The sequence below is a fragment of the Vidua chalybeata genome, chromosome 3 (genome assembly GCF_026979565.1).
Source record: "Vidua chalybeata isolate OUT-0048 chromosome 3, bVidCha1 merged haplotype, whole genome shotgun sequence".
NCBI lineage: Eukaryota > Metazoa > Chordata > Aves > Passeriformes > Viduidae > Vidua > Vidua chalybeata.
Genome location: NC_071532.1, coordinates 89,621,672 through 89,640,413, shown reverse-complemented (window position 1 = coordinate 89,640,413; position 18,742 = coordinate 89,621,672). Strand labels below are relative to the sequence as shown.

Here is an 18,742-nt window from a genome sequence, read left to right as displayed (position 1 = left end):
ATATAAGGAATTATCATAATCTTCAATTTATTATTCCAATGGTTTTGATCATTAAATAGAATTTGTTTTAGTGCATCATGTAGTAGAAATTACTTCTTAAAGCTCTTTATGTGGGCAGTTGCAATTAATCTGAAGCTCAGACTTAATAAGATCAATACCATCAGTCTTTTTTTTTTTGTTCTGTCCAAGTTTGCTTGCTCAAGGAAAATATTATTTCCCACACTGCATTTGATCTAGATGCAAAGACAGTATTTTCTGCCAGTTTTAGAAAATGATAAAATTTAGGATCCTCAAGACAGATTTTCAAACCTCAAACATTTTTCTAGATTAATCTGCTAGCATTAAATTTTATACATTAAATAATCAATATTCAACCATTTGTTAGGATTCAGCCATTCAACAACTCGTATAATTAAAAAAAATAATGCTTTTGTGTATCAGGTTAAGGTAATGCTGTTTATAGAAAAATCAAGATCTACATAATGACATATAACGGAGAGTATGCATCACTGAGTGAAGTCACTTGCTGTTTTTTCTTTTGACTATAATATGATTTTTAAATTAATCACAGTTATGACCGTGTAATTTGTCACTGATCCTCTCTTCCACCTTCCCATATTACAAATGCAGCGAGGGCAAAAGTCTAATTTTAAAACCATATAATACTTTTTTCTGCAAATGATCTTCAAATACTGAAGAAGGTTTCCATTATTTATTCACTTGTCATTCCTGAAGAACTTACAAATTGCTTAGGGACAGTCTTATCTAATATACTAAGCAACATTTAATAGCTGGGAAATATTCACAATTCTTTCAAGATATAATGATGAATGGATTTTGATTTTTGGACATATTCAAAGTTAAGAAAAAAATATGGTTTTTTTAACAACTGTGAAGCAGTAGGTTTAAAAATGTAATTGAAAATTTTATGTTATACACCTTTCAAGTTTGAATGATAATTTCTCTCTGACCTACATCATTGTCTCTACATGGTACAGAAACTGAGCAATTAACATTTTTTGATTCAATGATTAAATACTAATTTTTTTAAAGAAATCCATTTTCAAGTAAACATAGTGAAATTTCATCAATAATTTGAAAACATTCAGATGGACAATCCTAATATTGTCCATTCATCCCTTTTTTTTTTTCATGGACTTTAGGAAATACTCTGATAACCATCATAATGCTGATGTAGGAAAATTATCCTCTCTGACACATTAGTCAGTCTCTATTAAAAGAAAGGTTCATGCATTGTTTGCGATACATCAGAGTTTTGACCCCACAAAACTCTACAATTTCAGCTGTTATGATCTTGGGAAAAAAATTATATTTGCTAAAGAAAGTGAATCTGTAAAAAGATGAAGAAAATGATCTGTAGATGCTAGGCTGTATTAATGTATAGAGCTAAACTTTGTTTCCTTTTGTAGCAACTAGTTTTCATGTCTCATGTCTTTGTATGATTAAAAAGAGACAAAAATTCCTATTTAAGAATTTAATGCAGGGGAATCCATAGTGGAATCAATCTTTTAATCTGCTGCATCTGTATGCATAGATCTGACAAGCTCAGCATGACTGAAGTAGCTCATGCATGAACTATAGTAAATCTTATGAAAATCACTGCCTTTTCTGATTCATTAATAATTAATCTGTTCATTTTGGGAAATGCAAAGTCTTTCCTATGTGAGAAGGAACAAAATTAGCTGGTGGACTGTGATCACCTTGTCCTGTCCAAGTCACAGTGTGTATCAGGACAAAGTCACTGAATAAGTAAAAATATCTCATTGTTAGATCTAGAATTATCATCATCTTTGTCCATCCTGTACTTGATGCACACAGATCACTCTAACTCCAGACTATATCATTATTTGGCTCCTGATTGCAAGGTACACATATACAAATGAATGTGTACACACACGCCCAGGCGTGCAATGTATAGATAATATATTATAATGGATAAAATTCTATCACACAAACTAAAGTTATTCCGGAAATACACTCCAAAAATTCCTACTTCATTTCAGTGGAAAAAATTTAGGTATGATATCTCTTCACAGACAAGAACGTGTCTCATTTGGGGCACAAGTTATGTTCTCCTCTGCACTTACAGTTGAAGGCATTGGAAGAAACAGATGGGCTGAGTCTGTTGATCATGGCTGCACGGCTGGTGTCACAGCTAAAATGTTGGGGGGTTTTGACAATGGAATGGCCTAAGCACCAGGCCTGCTGGCATCAGATGGGACTCCCCTTTCTCAGAGAGGAAGGAGAGTCTTTGCTCAGGAGCAGCAGGTATCATTGCCAGAGCTTCAACCAAGATGTGATGGGGAAGGGCACAATATCAGGCTTGCCCTATGGCAAAGCAAATGGCCTTATTTCACCATGTTTTGAAAATTCTCTCTCATCCCCTAAAATTTTTGACTGTTTCATATTTTCAGCCAAATATGATAGAGGTTGTTGTAAAGATAGTTAATTTCCTTTAAGTTTATGAAAATATTATGTAGGAAAAAGAAATTTGTAAGTATGCCAGACAGAAAAAAAAAGGCAGCATGAGCTCGACTTACTGGATACTGCAGATCTATACCAGGCACATATGTTATAAATGGTCCAACCACATTAAAAATGGTCAATGAAACTTGTACTTTATGGGACTCCCAAGGTGCAAGACTTTAGGAAATTGGATTTCACTAATTCTCGTATTCCAAGCTGTGTGGTAGTTAAAATCACAACCTAAAAATGAGATGGAATGAAGCTTATGTTTAATGCTTCTAATTCACTGGACTCTAAAGGTAATGCAGACCTGAATAGTATTTTCATTTCTCTGGATCTGGTAGCCCAAAGCAAATGGTACTAAGATGGCAGAACATATGTGGAAAAGAAACCCAGAACAAGTTTCTTAAACAAATGAATGATGCTCCTAAGAAATAATAAATGGGCATAAAATGCAACTTGTAATCTTTATTCTCTTGCACAAAATTTTCAGTTCATCAGTTATGAATGTTCACCATTTTCACTGTTATGAAAAAAGGGGTGATTTTTTCCACACTTTTAACTAACAGTCACAATTTATACACATACAAGCAATCTAATTTTCTTTAAGGAGATTACTGTGTATTTGATGAACTTTAAGTTCAGAAAAAGGTATGTCATTCCACCATATTTCACAGGATATATACTTTCTGTTAAATACTTTTCTTGAATATGCATATGCCAGCCAGAACTGAGTAGTTTATATATGAACCTTGGGGAGATTAATTTTTTTGAATTAGATTTTAAAATTTATGTAAGGCCTTCATGAGGCAATGTTTCTTACTGCATTGGAAGAAGTCAGTGAGAGGGGGTTTTCATGACAAGGAAAACTAACAAACTTGATAAGAGACCTTAGAGAGAGCTCTGATGAAGTATTTCTATTGGTTCACACACAGCAGGACACTTCTGATAAATTGATGCTTTTAGTGGAATTACAAAGTACACTTAATGCAGTCCAACACACAACAAGAATTTCGCTGGTAAAATGCAAGGAGCAAAGAATAATAGAGGTTATGTTTTCTGACTGTGGTGATTTTTCCTATTGTTTTTCAGCTATAATGAAAGTGTATGAAGATTTTTTCCTTTACAAAGAGGGAATATATCGACACTCCCAGAAAGCAGGATCTAAATGGAAAACTCATTCAGTCAAACTCCTTGGGTGAGTAAAGCACATTCTTTTACCCTTTTTCTCTGCCAGTCATGAGTGTAATAAAACATCAATGACCAGTTTGTAACCCAAAGGTTTGACTGTCACACGTGGAACACTACTAGCTCCCAACATAAGACTGATGTTTCATTTTTGCTTGTCTATGAATTTTAGAAAGTATTGAAAAGAGGTGTAGACCTATCATCTCTTAATCTACTCTTATATTTGTTCAAGAACTTCAAATATAATGTTTACAGAATAAACCATTAAACCCTGTATAAATATAGTAGAAACATATACACACCATATTAAGAAATATATATATACACACATATATACACCATATAAAAATACTTGGTTGGGTATTCACAAATATTCCAAGTACATATCAAGTTGTGAACAAAGTTTATATAATTTTCTTCAAATATGCCACCAAACAGAATGCAAATAGGAACATGAAAATTGACAGCGACCTCCCACTTAAATGGCATAGCTTACTGGCACAGCAGTCTAGGCTCTCTGTGCCCTGAATAGAAACCAACTGCTGCTGCTGATTTTCTTTGGAAAACTGCTTCAGAAGCATGTGTGTAGTACATTAGTGGATTTCCTCTCAAATGTAGACCAGGGCCACTATGTTAAGAAGACTATTATCTAAGAATGCATAAGCTTGAATTACTGAACATACCACAAGGATTTATTCTTTGCCATGGAGGGAATATGCAAGGATGAATTTATTAAATCAGCAAGTGAATGCACAGAAAAATTACTGTAGAATCTCAAGCAAATATTTTATTGATGGTCTAGAATATCAAGTAAGTAATGATTCAATATGTGCTAGGAAGATTACTGAGAGTATTTTCAACAAGTACTTCAAGAACATAAAATTGCAAAATAAGGGACATTTTGTGCTTGTGATCTTAGTGAAGACGTTGTGGAACACTATGGTTTACAAGAGTGTGCTTGATAGTGGCATAGAAGCAAAGAGAAGCAGCAGGCTTATGCAAGATCATCTTTGATACTGCTGCAAAAAGTATTTACTCAGACTAATAGAGGGAAAACTCCCGGTCATATGATTGTAGAGAATATTGTGAAGCAATGAAAAAGAGAAACTGGAATTTAGTGTAGAAAAATGGAGCACTAAATTAGGAAAATATGTTTTTGGAGGACGGATGATAAGTGTTGGTTTTTGTATGTGTATTTAAGGTAACAGCTGTGAGAAACTAATAACATTAGACAGTAAAATTTGCAGTGCAATTTGAATACTTTAGCTCTGGAATGAGCTGCTGTGAAGCTGTGAGTTCAGGTTTGGGAGGGCTGTGAAGTATGCTTGGTGCAAGCATAGGGTGATGACAACTCTTCCCTAAGACAAGCTGCTCCACATTTGTGCAGAATAACCTACCCAGATGAGTGATTATGCAAGAATGGCACCAGAGGACAAAGTGATGGCTGAGGAGGGAGAGAGGAGGAGATAGCTAAAGTGCCAACCATATGTACCAGATGAAGTTCAACAAGGGGAAGTGCCAGATTCTGCACCTGAGATGGGGCAACCCTGGATGTACAGACAGACTGGGAAATGACATGCTGGAAAGTAGTGCCACAGAAAAGGACCTGGGGAACCTGGCTGATTGAAAGTTGAATATGAGTGAGCAGTGCCATGGCAGCCAGGAAGGCCAACCCTGGGGGGCATCAGGCCCAGCATGGCCAGCTGGGCAAGTGAGGGGATTGTCCCACTCTGCTCTGAACTGGGGCAGCCTCACCTCGAGTGCTGGGGGCAATTTTGGGCGCTGCAATATAAGAAAGATATTAAACTATTAGAGGGAGTCCAAAGGAGGGCAAAAAAAATGGTGAAGGGCCTTGAGGGGAAGCTGTATGAGAAGCAGCTGATGTCACTTGGTCTGTTCAGCCTGGAGGAGACTGAGAGGAGACCTCACTGCAGCTACAGCTTCTTGTGAGGGGAGGAGGAGGGGCAGAAACGGATCTCTTCTCTGTGGTGACAGTGACAGGACCCAAGGGAATGGCCTGAAGTTGTGCCAGGAGAGGTTTATGTTGGATATTAAAAAGAGATTCTTTACCCAGAGGATGGTTGGGCACTGGAAGAGCTCCCCAGGGCAGTGGTCACAGCACCAAGCCTGACAGAGTTCAAGAAGCATTTGGACAATGCTCTCAGGCACATGCTGTGACTCTTGGGGTGTCCTGTGCAGGGCCAGGAGTTGGACTCAATGATCCTTGTGGTTCCCTTGCTAGTCAGCATATTCTGTGATTCTGTATTTCTGTGCTGAAGTGGATGCTGATTTAAATGGGAATTGACAGGCTGTGCAAAGAAAAGACAGCAACCCTTAGGCAAGGGGCCACTATGAGCAAAATCTGAGCACCTTGGCAAAGACACAGGATTGTGTTGAATGGTCACTGGTAAACACTGAGAAGGAGGAAAGACAAGTGATCTGATATACTGGAAAAGAACTTAAGTGAAGGAAAAAGAAGAAAACTGAAGATGATATTATATAAGAAACATCAGACTTGTTCAGAGTTTAATATGGGGGAATGCATTTTCTTACTAACTCATTTACTTAATTTGAATATTTCTGAAGTATCCAATGGATCCAACAGTATAAAGAACTACCAATCCTGGAATTGTCTAAGGCACAAATGTTGAAATGTTGTGGCCTCCAGGGTTGTGCCATATAAAATACTTGCAGACCTGTTTAACTGTAAAAATTTAATTAGATCTGGACAAGTTGGAGGCTGTTGGAGCCTTAAGCTAGGTGTTTCTAGCAATGATAAATCCAGCCATAAAATGTGATTCTGCATCATGAACTCTAAACCACTTCATTGTATATATTTTAATGTCTTCAGGATTAAGCCATCACTTTTTAATATAATTTATTAGTTTAAATGAATTTGAATGCAAAATATGTGTTGTGGGTGTAAGTTCTTTGTCACTCATGTATAGCTTGGAAGCAAAGGAAAATTTAGACTCCTTGACCTCAATAAAAAACTCATGGGAATGTCATCATAATTGTACTTCAGATAAAAATACTGATGTATATTTGCATTTTGCTTAGCTGAGATGGCTCCTAGGGAGATGAAAAGGAGCAGAGATATGCTGATAGGTAGGATAAAATATGCAGTTTTTTGTGGGTTGAGTTTTATTGTAGGCTTATTTTTATTTATAATCCTTTCCATAAAAGACATTTAATACTTGTAAAAGGCAGCCATAATAATGACTGATCCTATTAAGCTGATTTTGTAATATCTTAGAAACATTTTTGAAAATGCCTTAAATTGCCCCTGAATTGTGCAACATATAAGTCAATGAAGTGATAAAATGCAAATATATTTTGGTGATGCCTGCAAGAGTTATTTGTACAAAACCAGAAATGCACATACAAACTGCTCAACTGATCATTGTACCAGAAGGATTTTAAATGTTTAGACTGACTCCCCTTGTTCTGCAAAGGGGAAATTGCAAGTTTTTTTCTATCATTCAAAGGCTTATTTATAAAATCAGCTGTGACAAGACTGGGAGTCAATCTCCAGTGAGGTACTGTGTAACCTCAGACTCAGGGAAAGAATGGAATAGCATGGAAGGAGGAGAGGAAAGTGTGGAACAGCCAGGTGGAGACTGTTGCGGGTAGCAGAGTGGGTTTGGTCACAGTCTCTCTAGTGAAATAGGGATTTCAGTAATCTGAAGGCGGGATGGACTGACCTACTGATACTTAGAGAGAGCAGAATCTCTCAGGCAGTTTCTGTGTCTATTCCAGACACAGGGAGATAAGCAGAAACAGTGAATAATGGAGATTGGCATACATAACAGCTAGGTTTTGACGTAGAAAAGTTAAATTCCTATGCCTCTGCATGTTTCCCTTTATCTTTTATAGATATTCATCTGCTCTAGCTTAAGTATCTAAAGGTGAGCTGAATTGCTTTGTTGGATCTGATTTCTCCTTGTAGACTATAATAGAGTTTGTGGGATAACATCATACTTAAATAGCTAAAATGAAAAATTTTAGATTAGATTACAGAAATCCCACATGCAATGGCATCTTAAAGTTGCTTAAAACCCAAATGACTGGTGTGTAATATTCATAGTAAGAATCTTGCATATGTATATGTGTATGTACATACATGCATTCATGGATCCATACATACACAATTACAGCTCTTTATTACACCAGAATGAAAATCAGTTAAAGAGGCACAACGAAACTGCAAATGGCAAGTGGGACTAAAGAGAACAAACTATTAGTTTGGTAATTTTCATTTTTTCATTGGCACTCTCCTATTTTAAGAAGATTGATGGCTGAAAAATGACATACGAAACTGTCATTTTTATCTTAACAAAAAAGACTAAAAAAAAAGTCTTAATAAAAAAAAGACTAAATTCACATCAAAGATGAACTCAGTGGTAGATTTCTTTCAGATCTGTACGTTTAAGCTAGGATTTCTGATCAAACCTGTCATATTTGTTCTCTACCAGATTCTCTGCAATTTTTTTGTTGTTGTTGTTGATTGGTTGGGTGGCTGAGTTTTTAAATTTTTTTTCTCTTCATTCTAGTCTTCTGTCTTTCTTAGTTCCATCTAGGAAAAGAAATGTAATGTGTATAGGAAAAGAAAACCTGGGGCAGATTTGTTGGTATAAAACGCCATAGTCTGTTTGGTGAGGAAAATACAGTTCAGTCAAGGAAGTACGTTGGATGGAGTAACTGTGGTTCTAGTTCAAACAAATCTCTTCAAAGTTAGTGAAGTAAAGTACCCATCCTGAATGTTTGCAGCTTGTTCAGACAAATCTCTCTGACTTTTATTTCTGAATCACTTTAGTACAGCGCCGAACTACAATATATGATCCATACCTCACTAAAAAGCTGCAACTGCTGAGGCCATGACACTGAAAAATCCAGGAAGGTCTCAAAAGCCCAAGCCTTTGACTGCAATTAAATCTATGGACTATCACTTTAAGGCTTGAAGGAAACAAACAAATATTATTAAAAGCCTTGATAATCTTTCATGAACAAGATAAATTTTCAACGCTTGGAAGGAGCTCAGAATGACAAAAGGCTTTAATAAGAAGACACTGAGATATACATTAGCTGGAAACACATTTCCCCTCTATTTTCAGTCTATTTAGCAATTCACTGAAAGATTTAAATGGAATAATGCAGCAGATTAAATGGCTTAGGCAACTACTAAACGGAAACTTCTATGCCCTGGAAAAACACTAGTTGAATGTTTGACACAAAAAGCCATACTAATGGAGATAAAATTGATATGTGGGGCAAAGAGCTTGTGGTTTGATGTTGAGGAGACAGCCAGACAAAGCAACAACATTCTGTGATTTAATACATAATTAAATGATTCACCTATCCAAAGTCCAAAGTCCAAAGTCTTGACTACTGTTAATAATATCTGGGGTTTTGCCTTTGGGGACTGTTTTTCTCTATGTTTTTCTCCTAGTTGCCTTCACTCAATCTTGCACTCAAGATAACTATAAACAAGTAACATCTTAAATCACCGAAAGTCATAATCCAAACTGTTTTGTTCCTGAATAAAGAAACCTGGGCTTGAGTTCCTTTTTTCTTTCATGGGGAAAAAAAGAATTACTTTTTCATTGTCAGACAATCAACATCAGGTATTATAGTTAAAAATTAAACAGCAACACTCAAACATTTTATAGCAAAGAGAAATACATGAGGAGATAATGGGGAAAAGATACAGGGTCTGATGATTCATGCAGTTAAATTCATGAGACTATACCCCAAACAATTCATTACAGTAGATCTGTGGGATCTGTGGGAGTGATTTAACTCTTGGCTCACTGACCCAATTCAACTCACCTCTCATGTTAAAAAGTCTATGCAAAACTACAATTTTGAATTCAGCAACCATTTTTTAAGAAGGTTTCTCTTGTGGTGAACATAAGTCAGTGACCCTAACCTTCTTATTTTTAATACAAGATTAAGAATTGAACTTTTGTCTAATTGAGTAGATAAAATTGCTAATTTTTGAAGTGTACTAGGCTTTTGTGATCCAGCACTAAGAATAGGACATGACCCACAATACTTGCACCTTTTTTCCTCTGGTAGCATTATAACAGCTATACAACCAAGTCCGGGGAAGAAGCTGACATGAGAAGTTCTTGGACCGCATATATTTGTATCCAGAAAGCAGTTTAAGTCCTTGGTTAATGTAAAGCATTGACTTCTACTAATAACAACTAATCTGCAGAAATTAGCTTGAGATCTAAAACCTGCCATTCCTCTTTATTTTTAAGGCTGTATTTGTTTTCTGTTCATACCTTCATTCTTAAGGAGACAGTTTGTATAATATTATTTAGCACACTCCTCAGAAGTCTTCACTGTATTTGCTGTTAAGAGCATTTTACCTACAAAAGTGAATGCAAGCACACTTGAACCTAGTTTCTGTTATCTGTCAAAACACCTTAGTTTTGAAGCCACTGCTGATAACCCTTTTTGTTGTGTTAGGTTGTATTTCCCATTTTTAAATTATTTTATATGATGATTAATTATCAGCTTACTTTTTTCCTGATAGCTTTCTTTATGCTTTTCTTGTGAAGTCCACCTACATTTTAGTGGTGTAGTTTATTGAAAAACAAACTGGGAAATGTTCAAATAAAACCAATTTCCATTCTCTGTAACACTACTGAAAGTCTCTGTATTCTAGTTTTTTACCTGTCAGGCAGAGTTGTGTATTCAGGGCTTGGTCCTACAGAGATAATGTCAAGGGAAAGTTGTTACTGAAAAGGACAGCTAAGGTGCCTTTACTATATGAAATTGGACACAAAATTAAGAAAATAATTTTATATAAGACCACAAGAACTCATCCTTTTATCTGAAAGAGCAACAGAATTCTTTTCACAGAGTCACTTGGAGCAGGTTTCCTTGGAGTAAATGGAAACACGCTGCTTATTTTTTTTCCTGGAGGGGATTGAATGTGGTTTAGCGAAATTACTTTTTTTTTATTCAAGGTTATTTTTGATTGAAGACCATAATAGTTTCTTTTGGAAAAGTTAAGTGGAGTATTTCTCACAGAATATTTTTGCCAGAGAGAAGAAAACTCCCTTTCAAAAGTAATTTTCAGAAATTGATAAATAGACCTTCTTAATGATTTCTTAAAATCTCTTCTTTTTCTTCTAAATAAAAATGGAAAGTTTGGATATGAAATAGAGTAATGATTTAAGCCCAGCTGGAAATTAAGCAGTCACTGTCCCAACTTCATCTCTCCCCCCACACACCCCAGTGGAATGGGGGATAAAATCAAAGTAAAACTTTTAGATTGAGATAAGAACAGTTTAATAATAAAAATAATGTAAATACAATAATAATGGCAAGTGATAATAAAAAGGGAAAAAGAAGTGCTGTACAATACAGTTGCTCACCACCTGCTGACTGACACCAGAACCCCCCTTCCTGAACCCAGACTGGATACATTTCTGGGTAACTTCCCCCAGTTTATATACTGGGAATAAGTCCTATGGTATGGAGTATCCTTTTGGTTACTTCCAGCCACATGTCCCAGCTAGGATCCCTCCTAGTTTATTTTGCATTCCTCTTCACCATTAATGCATGAGACAAAAGGAAAAAAAGTCCTTACTTAGCAAAACCCAAAAAATCAGTGTATTATCAACATCACTCTCATTCCAAATCTAAATCACAGTACTGTAACAGCTACTGAGAAAAAAATTACTAGTGAAAATTACGACATAAGGTTGAAAGGTTTTCCAAAAAATACCAAAGGTATTGTCCAAAGGTAGGGACATCAGTGATCTAAAGCTTTGCAAAGATAACCCTGAGAAATTCCCTGTCTGTCCAAGTCCAATAAGATTCAGCATCTCTTTGCTTTTAAAATGGCATTCATTTGGAGTAAATATCAAGCTGGAATAATCAAAAGCAAACAAAAGAGTGTGATTAGATTATTTTGGTCATCTTCCAGAAGATGCAATATTGTTCTCTAATGGATGTTGTCCAAGACTGTGTCACTTTAAAGTCTCTGTCAATTCCACTTGGGAACTAATTCCACTGTGAGTTTAGTTACTTCATTAAACCCCTTCAGGATTATGTTGGTTTTTTTTTTTTTAATTTTGGTTTTGAAGATTTTGAGGGACCAATCAACACTTTCTCTGAGCTGCTACTCTGCAGGGAAGATGATCTGGAATGCTACTTAGAGTAAGCTGGATGCAGCCATCACTACCTCCACTGGAGGTTAAGGTTCAAGTAGGGGATGTGGAAGGCGAGCAGTGGGGGGACCACCACTGGAGAGTCTGTTCTATCTTCTCCTTACCCACCCTTTGTGGAGAAGAAGACAACAAATATATCTGCCCTGAGCCTTCTCTCCTGGGGGCTGAACAAAGGCAGCTCCCTCAGCCTCTCCTCATACATCACATGCTCCAGACCCCAGACATCTCAGTGGACTCCTGCTGGTCTCGTTCCAGCCTGTTAATGCCTTTCCTGCATGGGGAAGTTCAAGACTGGGCACTGGACACAGAATGGCAGTCCAAAAAAAAAGGAAATCAGTCACTTCTCTTGACCTGCTGGTGTACTCTATATTTTAATTTACTTTAATTTAGAGTATTTGATGATTACCCATAGGGATTGATTAATGAGAAAGCAGCTCTTCTTTCTAAACTGTAAATAAACTGCATATCCCAAGTGCCTATGTATCTATGATGAGACAAACCCTGGGAAACTAAATTCATGGATACGTTATAGTCAATGATAAAAAAAAGTTCCTTTTCTATCTTGGTTTATAAGTCTTCTTTTTTGTAGAAACATTTCTAAGAATCAATGAATTCCAATCAATGTATGAAACTATAAGTTGACTCTTTTAAAAAATAACAAATGTTAGAAAAACATTTAATCAGAGGAATGTGACCCTGTGGGAACTGGTCATTATCATACTCAAGCAAGCAGGAGCAATTATGTGTAGTACAAAATGCAGGAGTACATGAATATCAATTCAAGGCAATGTTTCTCTGTCTTTGAGACTAATGTAAATATTGGACTTTCACAGTACAGCTGATGTATTTTTTTAGTAAAATGGCCATAAGTAAAGAAGTAAATTTGAATCTGCTGTGAAATTTAAAAGCCTATAACTTTTTTTTTAAAAAAAGATATGATCATGACAGATTGTATTGGAAATATTTGGCAAAGAAATGGCAATTATTGATAATCCTTGAACATTCATGTGGTAATGAAAAGAGAATGCATCATGAGGCCTCTTTAAAAAAATAATTGCATTCCAAGTTCATTATGGCAAACATTGTTTTTATGATTTCTTGAATCATAATCAGTAGCTACAATTTGTGCTTGCAACTACAATCCACACTTAATCTCTGTGCTAGTCACCAATTTGTCTTCCTGCCCTTTTTCCCTTTCTCTGAAAGCACAGGTATTCCATGTAAATGATGGTTCACTGTTAACTAAGGAGAGTTGATTTCACTGTTGTTGTTCAAATAAAAGGGTGACAGAAAAATCCCAGTTTCCCCATTCACAGTGTGGGATTTCTCATCATATTTTTGCTGGTTGCCTTTGAAAATGACTGGAGCACTGCAAATACAGCTCAAACAGGCAGTGTTGATGGGCTATACACCAGTAAACACCCTGTCAATGGCATTTGATACATCCTAGGATTAACTTTACACTGGGGAAAACCCTCTAAAAGTTCACATCTTTGGTTTTCTGTTTATTTGTGCCCTTTCATAGGCACCCAAGCATCAAGAGCTGTGAATAGTAAGTAGACAAGCATTCGTTGTATAAATTAAAACAGAGCTCTTTAAGCTCCAGCAGAAAACCCATGTGTACTTAACTACCTAAGGTGTGCAGTGCAAGCCTTGCTCACTGGAACATCCATGTGACTGGGTTGGAACTGCTGCCCTGTGTATAAAGTGAGGCCTACAAATCAGGGTACTAAGCTGTTCAGCTACAGCTATAGCCCTATGAAAATCCCATCACTTGGCAGGATGGCCAGTGGGGAAAATTTCTTGTATGATTTCATAGAAATTTCCACAAAAGTTAGCATGCCCTCAAAGATGACAAAAACATCAAACTCTTCCCCTGCCCCATGCAATGAAACAGATAAGGCTGTCAGCAGTTGAATTTGATCTGAGAAAAGCTAGGAATATTTTCAGTCCCAACTCACCAGCTATTTCTGTAAAGGTGCTGGATGAGACTTTTAACAAAAATGTTCCTAGGGATCTTCAGCTGAGTTGAAGAAATGTGCTCACATTAGTTTCAATATTCCTACACAGTTCAGTTCAGCAGGCAAGCCCTCCAGAAGAGAGATTCTGTCAAATCAGACAGAAAACAGGTTTTTGCAATGAAAAACTACAACTAGACTTTTGTTAACTTTTTGTAATGACTAATGGCAATTTGACTTGTGGTTAGCAAGTCAGCAGGTAACCTCACTTGAATCATCAGAATTTGTTACTCAGGCTTTGTTCTGACACTGATAATTATTACAACTAATGCTTGTATTTTCTGACTGCTTGTTTCATCAAAGTACCATTCTTTTCTAAAAGGTGGGGAGCATTACCTGACAAAAATGGACAGAAACAGAAGTTTTGGGTAAGTGAATACTTAGGACAGTGATTTGAAGCAGAAGAAAAGAGATCTCAACAACACAGATCATCTAAAATCTACTTCTTTACTTTCATTCACTCTCTCTGCATCCATTTTTTTCCTTCACCTTAAAGTGTCCTGCATAATTCTACTCCCTCTCTGGCAACTTTTATCATGCTGACCCTTGAACTATTGCATCACCTACCTCAATTTCAAAGCCTGTTTCATCTCATCTATACCTGTAGGTTTTTCCTACACTGCCTTTTCTGTTTCAAATCTTATTTAATTTTTCAGATGTTATTAAAAATTTCTATGAAGAGTCAGTTCTTTTTGATGCCTGCAAATGAAAGTCAGTAAAATTAATCATTAGGATTTGTTAAAATATTTGGAAAAGACAAATTTTCTGTTTAAACAGTGTTGGAAATTGTTATCCAGCCACCAGAATAAGCCCCCAAAACTAAAACAAATCAAACTAAGAACACTTCCTTTAAGCCATTTAGAGTAAGTCAAATTTTGTCACTTGGATTATGACTAACAGCTCACCCCATTATTCCTGTGTTCATCTGAAGGTACTTTGGTGTTTACATAGCTGATGGCAGGGCTTATGGTAGGTAGTTTCACTGGTATCAAAGGCAAAACCTACTGAAACTACTGAGAATTAATCAGAAAATAAATAGCTTAATATGTCAATAGCTACCTGAATAAAACTTCATTCTTTAAAAGTCAGCTTTTCTATATATATATATATGTATATCTTTGGTGTGTCTTTAACAGATTAGTTGGAATTCTGACCGTTGTTTCAAAAACCTCTTTCAGCAGTAAAGAGTATGAATATTCATTTAATGATTTCTGCTTCAATGTATCAAACTGTCTTGTAGAAATACTAGTCCATTTTTACTAACCCTGATTTTGGAAGTGAAATTTTGATCAAACCAAAAAAGAAACAAAATATTAGAAATCAGAAAAAAATACATGCTAATTCTCAGTGCACCCAGTCTGAGAGACTCTGCTCCTTAAAAAGGAAACTAACACAAAAGATTAATTTTGCATTTTACACCCTGCATTTTTAAATAATATTTTAAAATTAAAATAGATAATATTTTTCTGTTTTGTTTACTTTTAGATTGCTGCAAATTCCTGGGGAAAATCCTGGGGAGAAAATGGTTATTTTAGGATTCTTCGTGGACAAAATGAGTGTGATATTGAGAAGCTGATTTTAGCTACTTTGGGACAGCCATAGTTTATCTGTACCATACTCTGCTTGATGTAGCTATTCTTTCCATTGTTTTATATTGAGTCTTTATGGGGAAAAAATGATGTCTTCTCTCTAAGTTACCTTTCTATTAGCCCTCATGAGGTCTTCCTGACTTGAACACACTGCAAACATCATAGCACTCTTGGATCTCACTTGGTACAAAAAACCCTTTAGACTAAAAGCATGTCATATCCAGGACTACTGAAAACCTTGATGTCTCATGGAGCAGGAAGCTCCCTCCTCATTGAACAATGCCTGAAAAAAAATGGAGTTACAGTGTTAGCATTAATCTCTTTACAGTATATATTCTGACCAGAAATTATTTCAGAAATATTATGTGCTCTTCCAAACAAAATTGGCTCAGACAGCTCATGGTCATACTGGATAAAAAATTCCAAAGAAATGTAAGTAGGTCTGATCCTGTAGTTGAAGAATTATTTCCTATACACCTTTACTTAAAACTAAGTAGATAAGTTGTATCTATGTATCAACATGTCATCCAGGAAATTAATTTTTTTCTAGTAGATCCCACAAAGTTGATGCATTCAGTGTAATACAAAAATAGCTTGCAATGAAAGAGTGTGTTCCTTTTCCTGCAACCACAACCAAAATGGTATCATTTTAATAATGTTTTAATTAAAAGAAAATAAAGAAGAAATTGTAATTTCTCCTCAATTCAGTCTAGACTAGACTAATTCCTGAACTGCTTGCCTTCCACTCCCTGTTTAATCTGAGAACAAGCATGTGCCAACATTCCTAAAAGCCTATTGCAAACAGAAAAATATGGCAAAGATATTCTGTTGTTTGTCTCGATGGACAAATCTGTAATCCAGGCTCAGTTCCTGGTGTTGGTGATCAGGATCACTAGTGCAAATGAGCCACACAGAACTCCTAATGCTTCCATAGCTACTTCTCTTGGAACAAGCAGCTTTTTGACCCACATTCTCTCCTATAAGCATTGCTGCAAATCTTGACAAGTTTGAGGACTGTTTTGCTTATTTGCTAATTAAAATATCAATATTGAAACTATTGACATAAGAAGAAATTAAATACTTTCTAGCCCTTTCAGTTTCGATTAATCCAAAGGTCAAATGCCAGCTGGAATAAAATTGTCTATGAAAGAAAATATGGCATGTTAAATAAGTGGGGGGAAAAAGCTGCCATGAAATATCAGTGAACAAAGAATTTCCAGGTGTGCCTTCAGTGTGTTTAATAATGTTCATTCTTTCTAGAATAAGAACCTGTTTTCTTATGTCATCAGCAAGTGCATTCAAGAATTTTTCATGGCAGTAGTATATGACAAATGCCCATGTCTCTGAAATAACCTCTCTTAAACCAAAGCTGGGTGACAATTTATGTTGCATCACTTAAAGGAGCTATTGTTAAAATGTCAGTACCATACTGCAGCACAAATGTCAGTACACATACTGCAGCCTTTAGTGTCATATAGTAAACTGAATTTAGACACAAAAAACCTTTATCACTTGAAATTTGTAGCAAATTGTAACACAAGCAATTTTAGAAGCTCTAAATGCTTTGAGAGAAATAACTCTTCTAGTTTTAGTGAGTTAAGCCAGTACTTGAGAGGAAAGTGTACTGAATCATCTACACACCTATTTCCCAACCTCTTGGTATGTATTGATTCCATAAATGTCAAGATTTTAGAAGAGTATAATTTAACTTTGAAGTGAATGACACTGTAAAAATATGTTCAGTAAACTCCGGGGGAGGGGGGGTTATTTATTTCAACTCCAAATTGGCTTGCACTGCTGTGGCTTTTACTTTTGCCAGTGGCTGTTGCTGCTCCCAATTTACTTATGAGACCTTCCTAAGATCTGGTCTGTAATGTTAAGCTTCTAATTTAGGATAATTGCTTGTCCTGGATGCCCAGAGTGAGATTCCTCAAGGAGAGCTTCCCCTAGGCATACTAAAATTAGGGAGGCTTCACAGCTTCAAGCTGGCAACCACCACTGGGGCTCACAGCTGCAAAGCTTTATGTGCAGCTTAGTGCAACATGTTTTATAGGAACACAGCCTGAAACAAGAGGAACAAGGACTCCCATGGACATAAGGAATTTGCATCTAGAGCAGGGACGAGACAAGCCCTGAGAACTACAAGGGAACTGTTTTCCTGTAGTTGCAGGGATCGTGGAAAGTTGCCAGACTAAGAGAAATCCTGAAGAGAGGAGCTACACTTCTAGAAATCAGAATAATAGAAAGATATGTTTGTAAATCTTTTCAGCGCAATGTTTTACTAGAGATGTGACAGGAACTTGCACTTGGGCACTTAATGCTATACCTACCATTTGGAAACTGTTTCCTATATGAACTTACATCTTTGCACCCATTCCTCACTGCAAGGACCAAGCCTTTATCAGGATGGAGGTTGTGTCTTTGCCTCAGTTAACAGCAAATTGAAACATTGCTTTATTCTCCTACATCCCCTTAGTCAAGATACACCTGCATCCAGTTGTCATGTTTGTTTCCAGACAATGTGGAGACTCCCAGCTCTCGACATTTTCTTGGTCCCATGTTGTTCAGCAGTCACACCAAACCAAGGATGGTGGCAGAGGTCAGTGAGAGAGGGCTGCAGACCAGGCACCTCTGCCTCAGTTAGGGCATATTAGAGACAGAATGAATGCAATGAAAGGAATAAATTTTCTCTTTTCATTATAAGTCTAGCTGTCAAATACACACACCATAATACAGTGAATGTTATTGCTTCATCTATAGCAATTTATTGTCTGGAAATCTTCATCACAGAGCAGTACTGCGCAAAGCTTTTCTTGGAGAAGGCAGCTGAAGAAGAAGCCTGAGGCAGGAGGTCAGACTAAGCTCACCATTGAAATCCTCTGTGCTTTAAAGTTTTTGGGGATCTTGAAGCTGTGGGCTGCCTCAGGCTCTGTATGACATATTTTAGGCTTGTCTGGATGTTTCGTTCAGCTCTTCCAACAGTGACAGCCACACAAACACACAGATAAGAACTCATTAATGTGAACTAGTGCCTTAATATAAGCACAACTGCAATTCCATTGCAAAACTCTGGAGACTATAATATTTTATTTCTCACTGCAGCAAAATGAGCATAGAAACACAAGTACTGTTCATTATGTCTATCAAATCATGATACACAGCCCAATGTGTTATCAAAGAAAAAGTTTTAGAAAACTTATGAGTAGAAGACAAATATTTAGCCCTAGTGTGCTGTACTGTCTGTCGCCTTCTGATGAGAAGGCGGGCAACC

At 36.5% G+C, this 18,742-nt stretch overlaps 1 protein-coding gene across 1 annotated transcript in view; it reads left to right on the top strand.

The window, feature by feature from the left end:
- Positions 1-16,174, top strand: part of TINAG (tubulointerstitial nephritis antigen) — a 35,032-nt gene extending 18,858 nt beyond the window's left edge. The window contains exons 9-11 of the mRNA XM_053938579.1: positions 3,580-3,685; positions 14,205-14,250; positions 15,368-16,174. Coding sequence (XP_053794554.1) covers positions 3,580-3,685; positions 14,205-14,250; positions 15,368-15,484 — 269 coding nt within the window. The 3' untranslated portion in view covers positions 15,485-16,174. The remainder of the gene's footprint in view (positions 1-3,579; positions 3,686-14,204; positions 14,251-15,367) is intronic.
- The last annotated feature ends 2,568 nt before the right edge of the window (positions 16,175-18,742 follow it).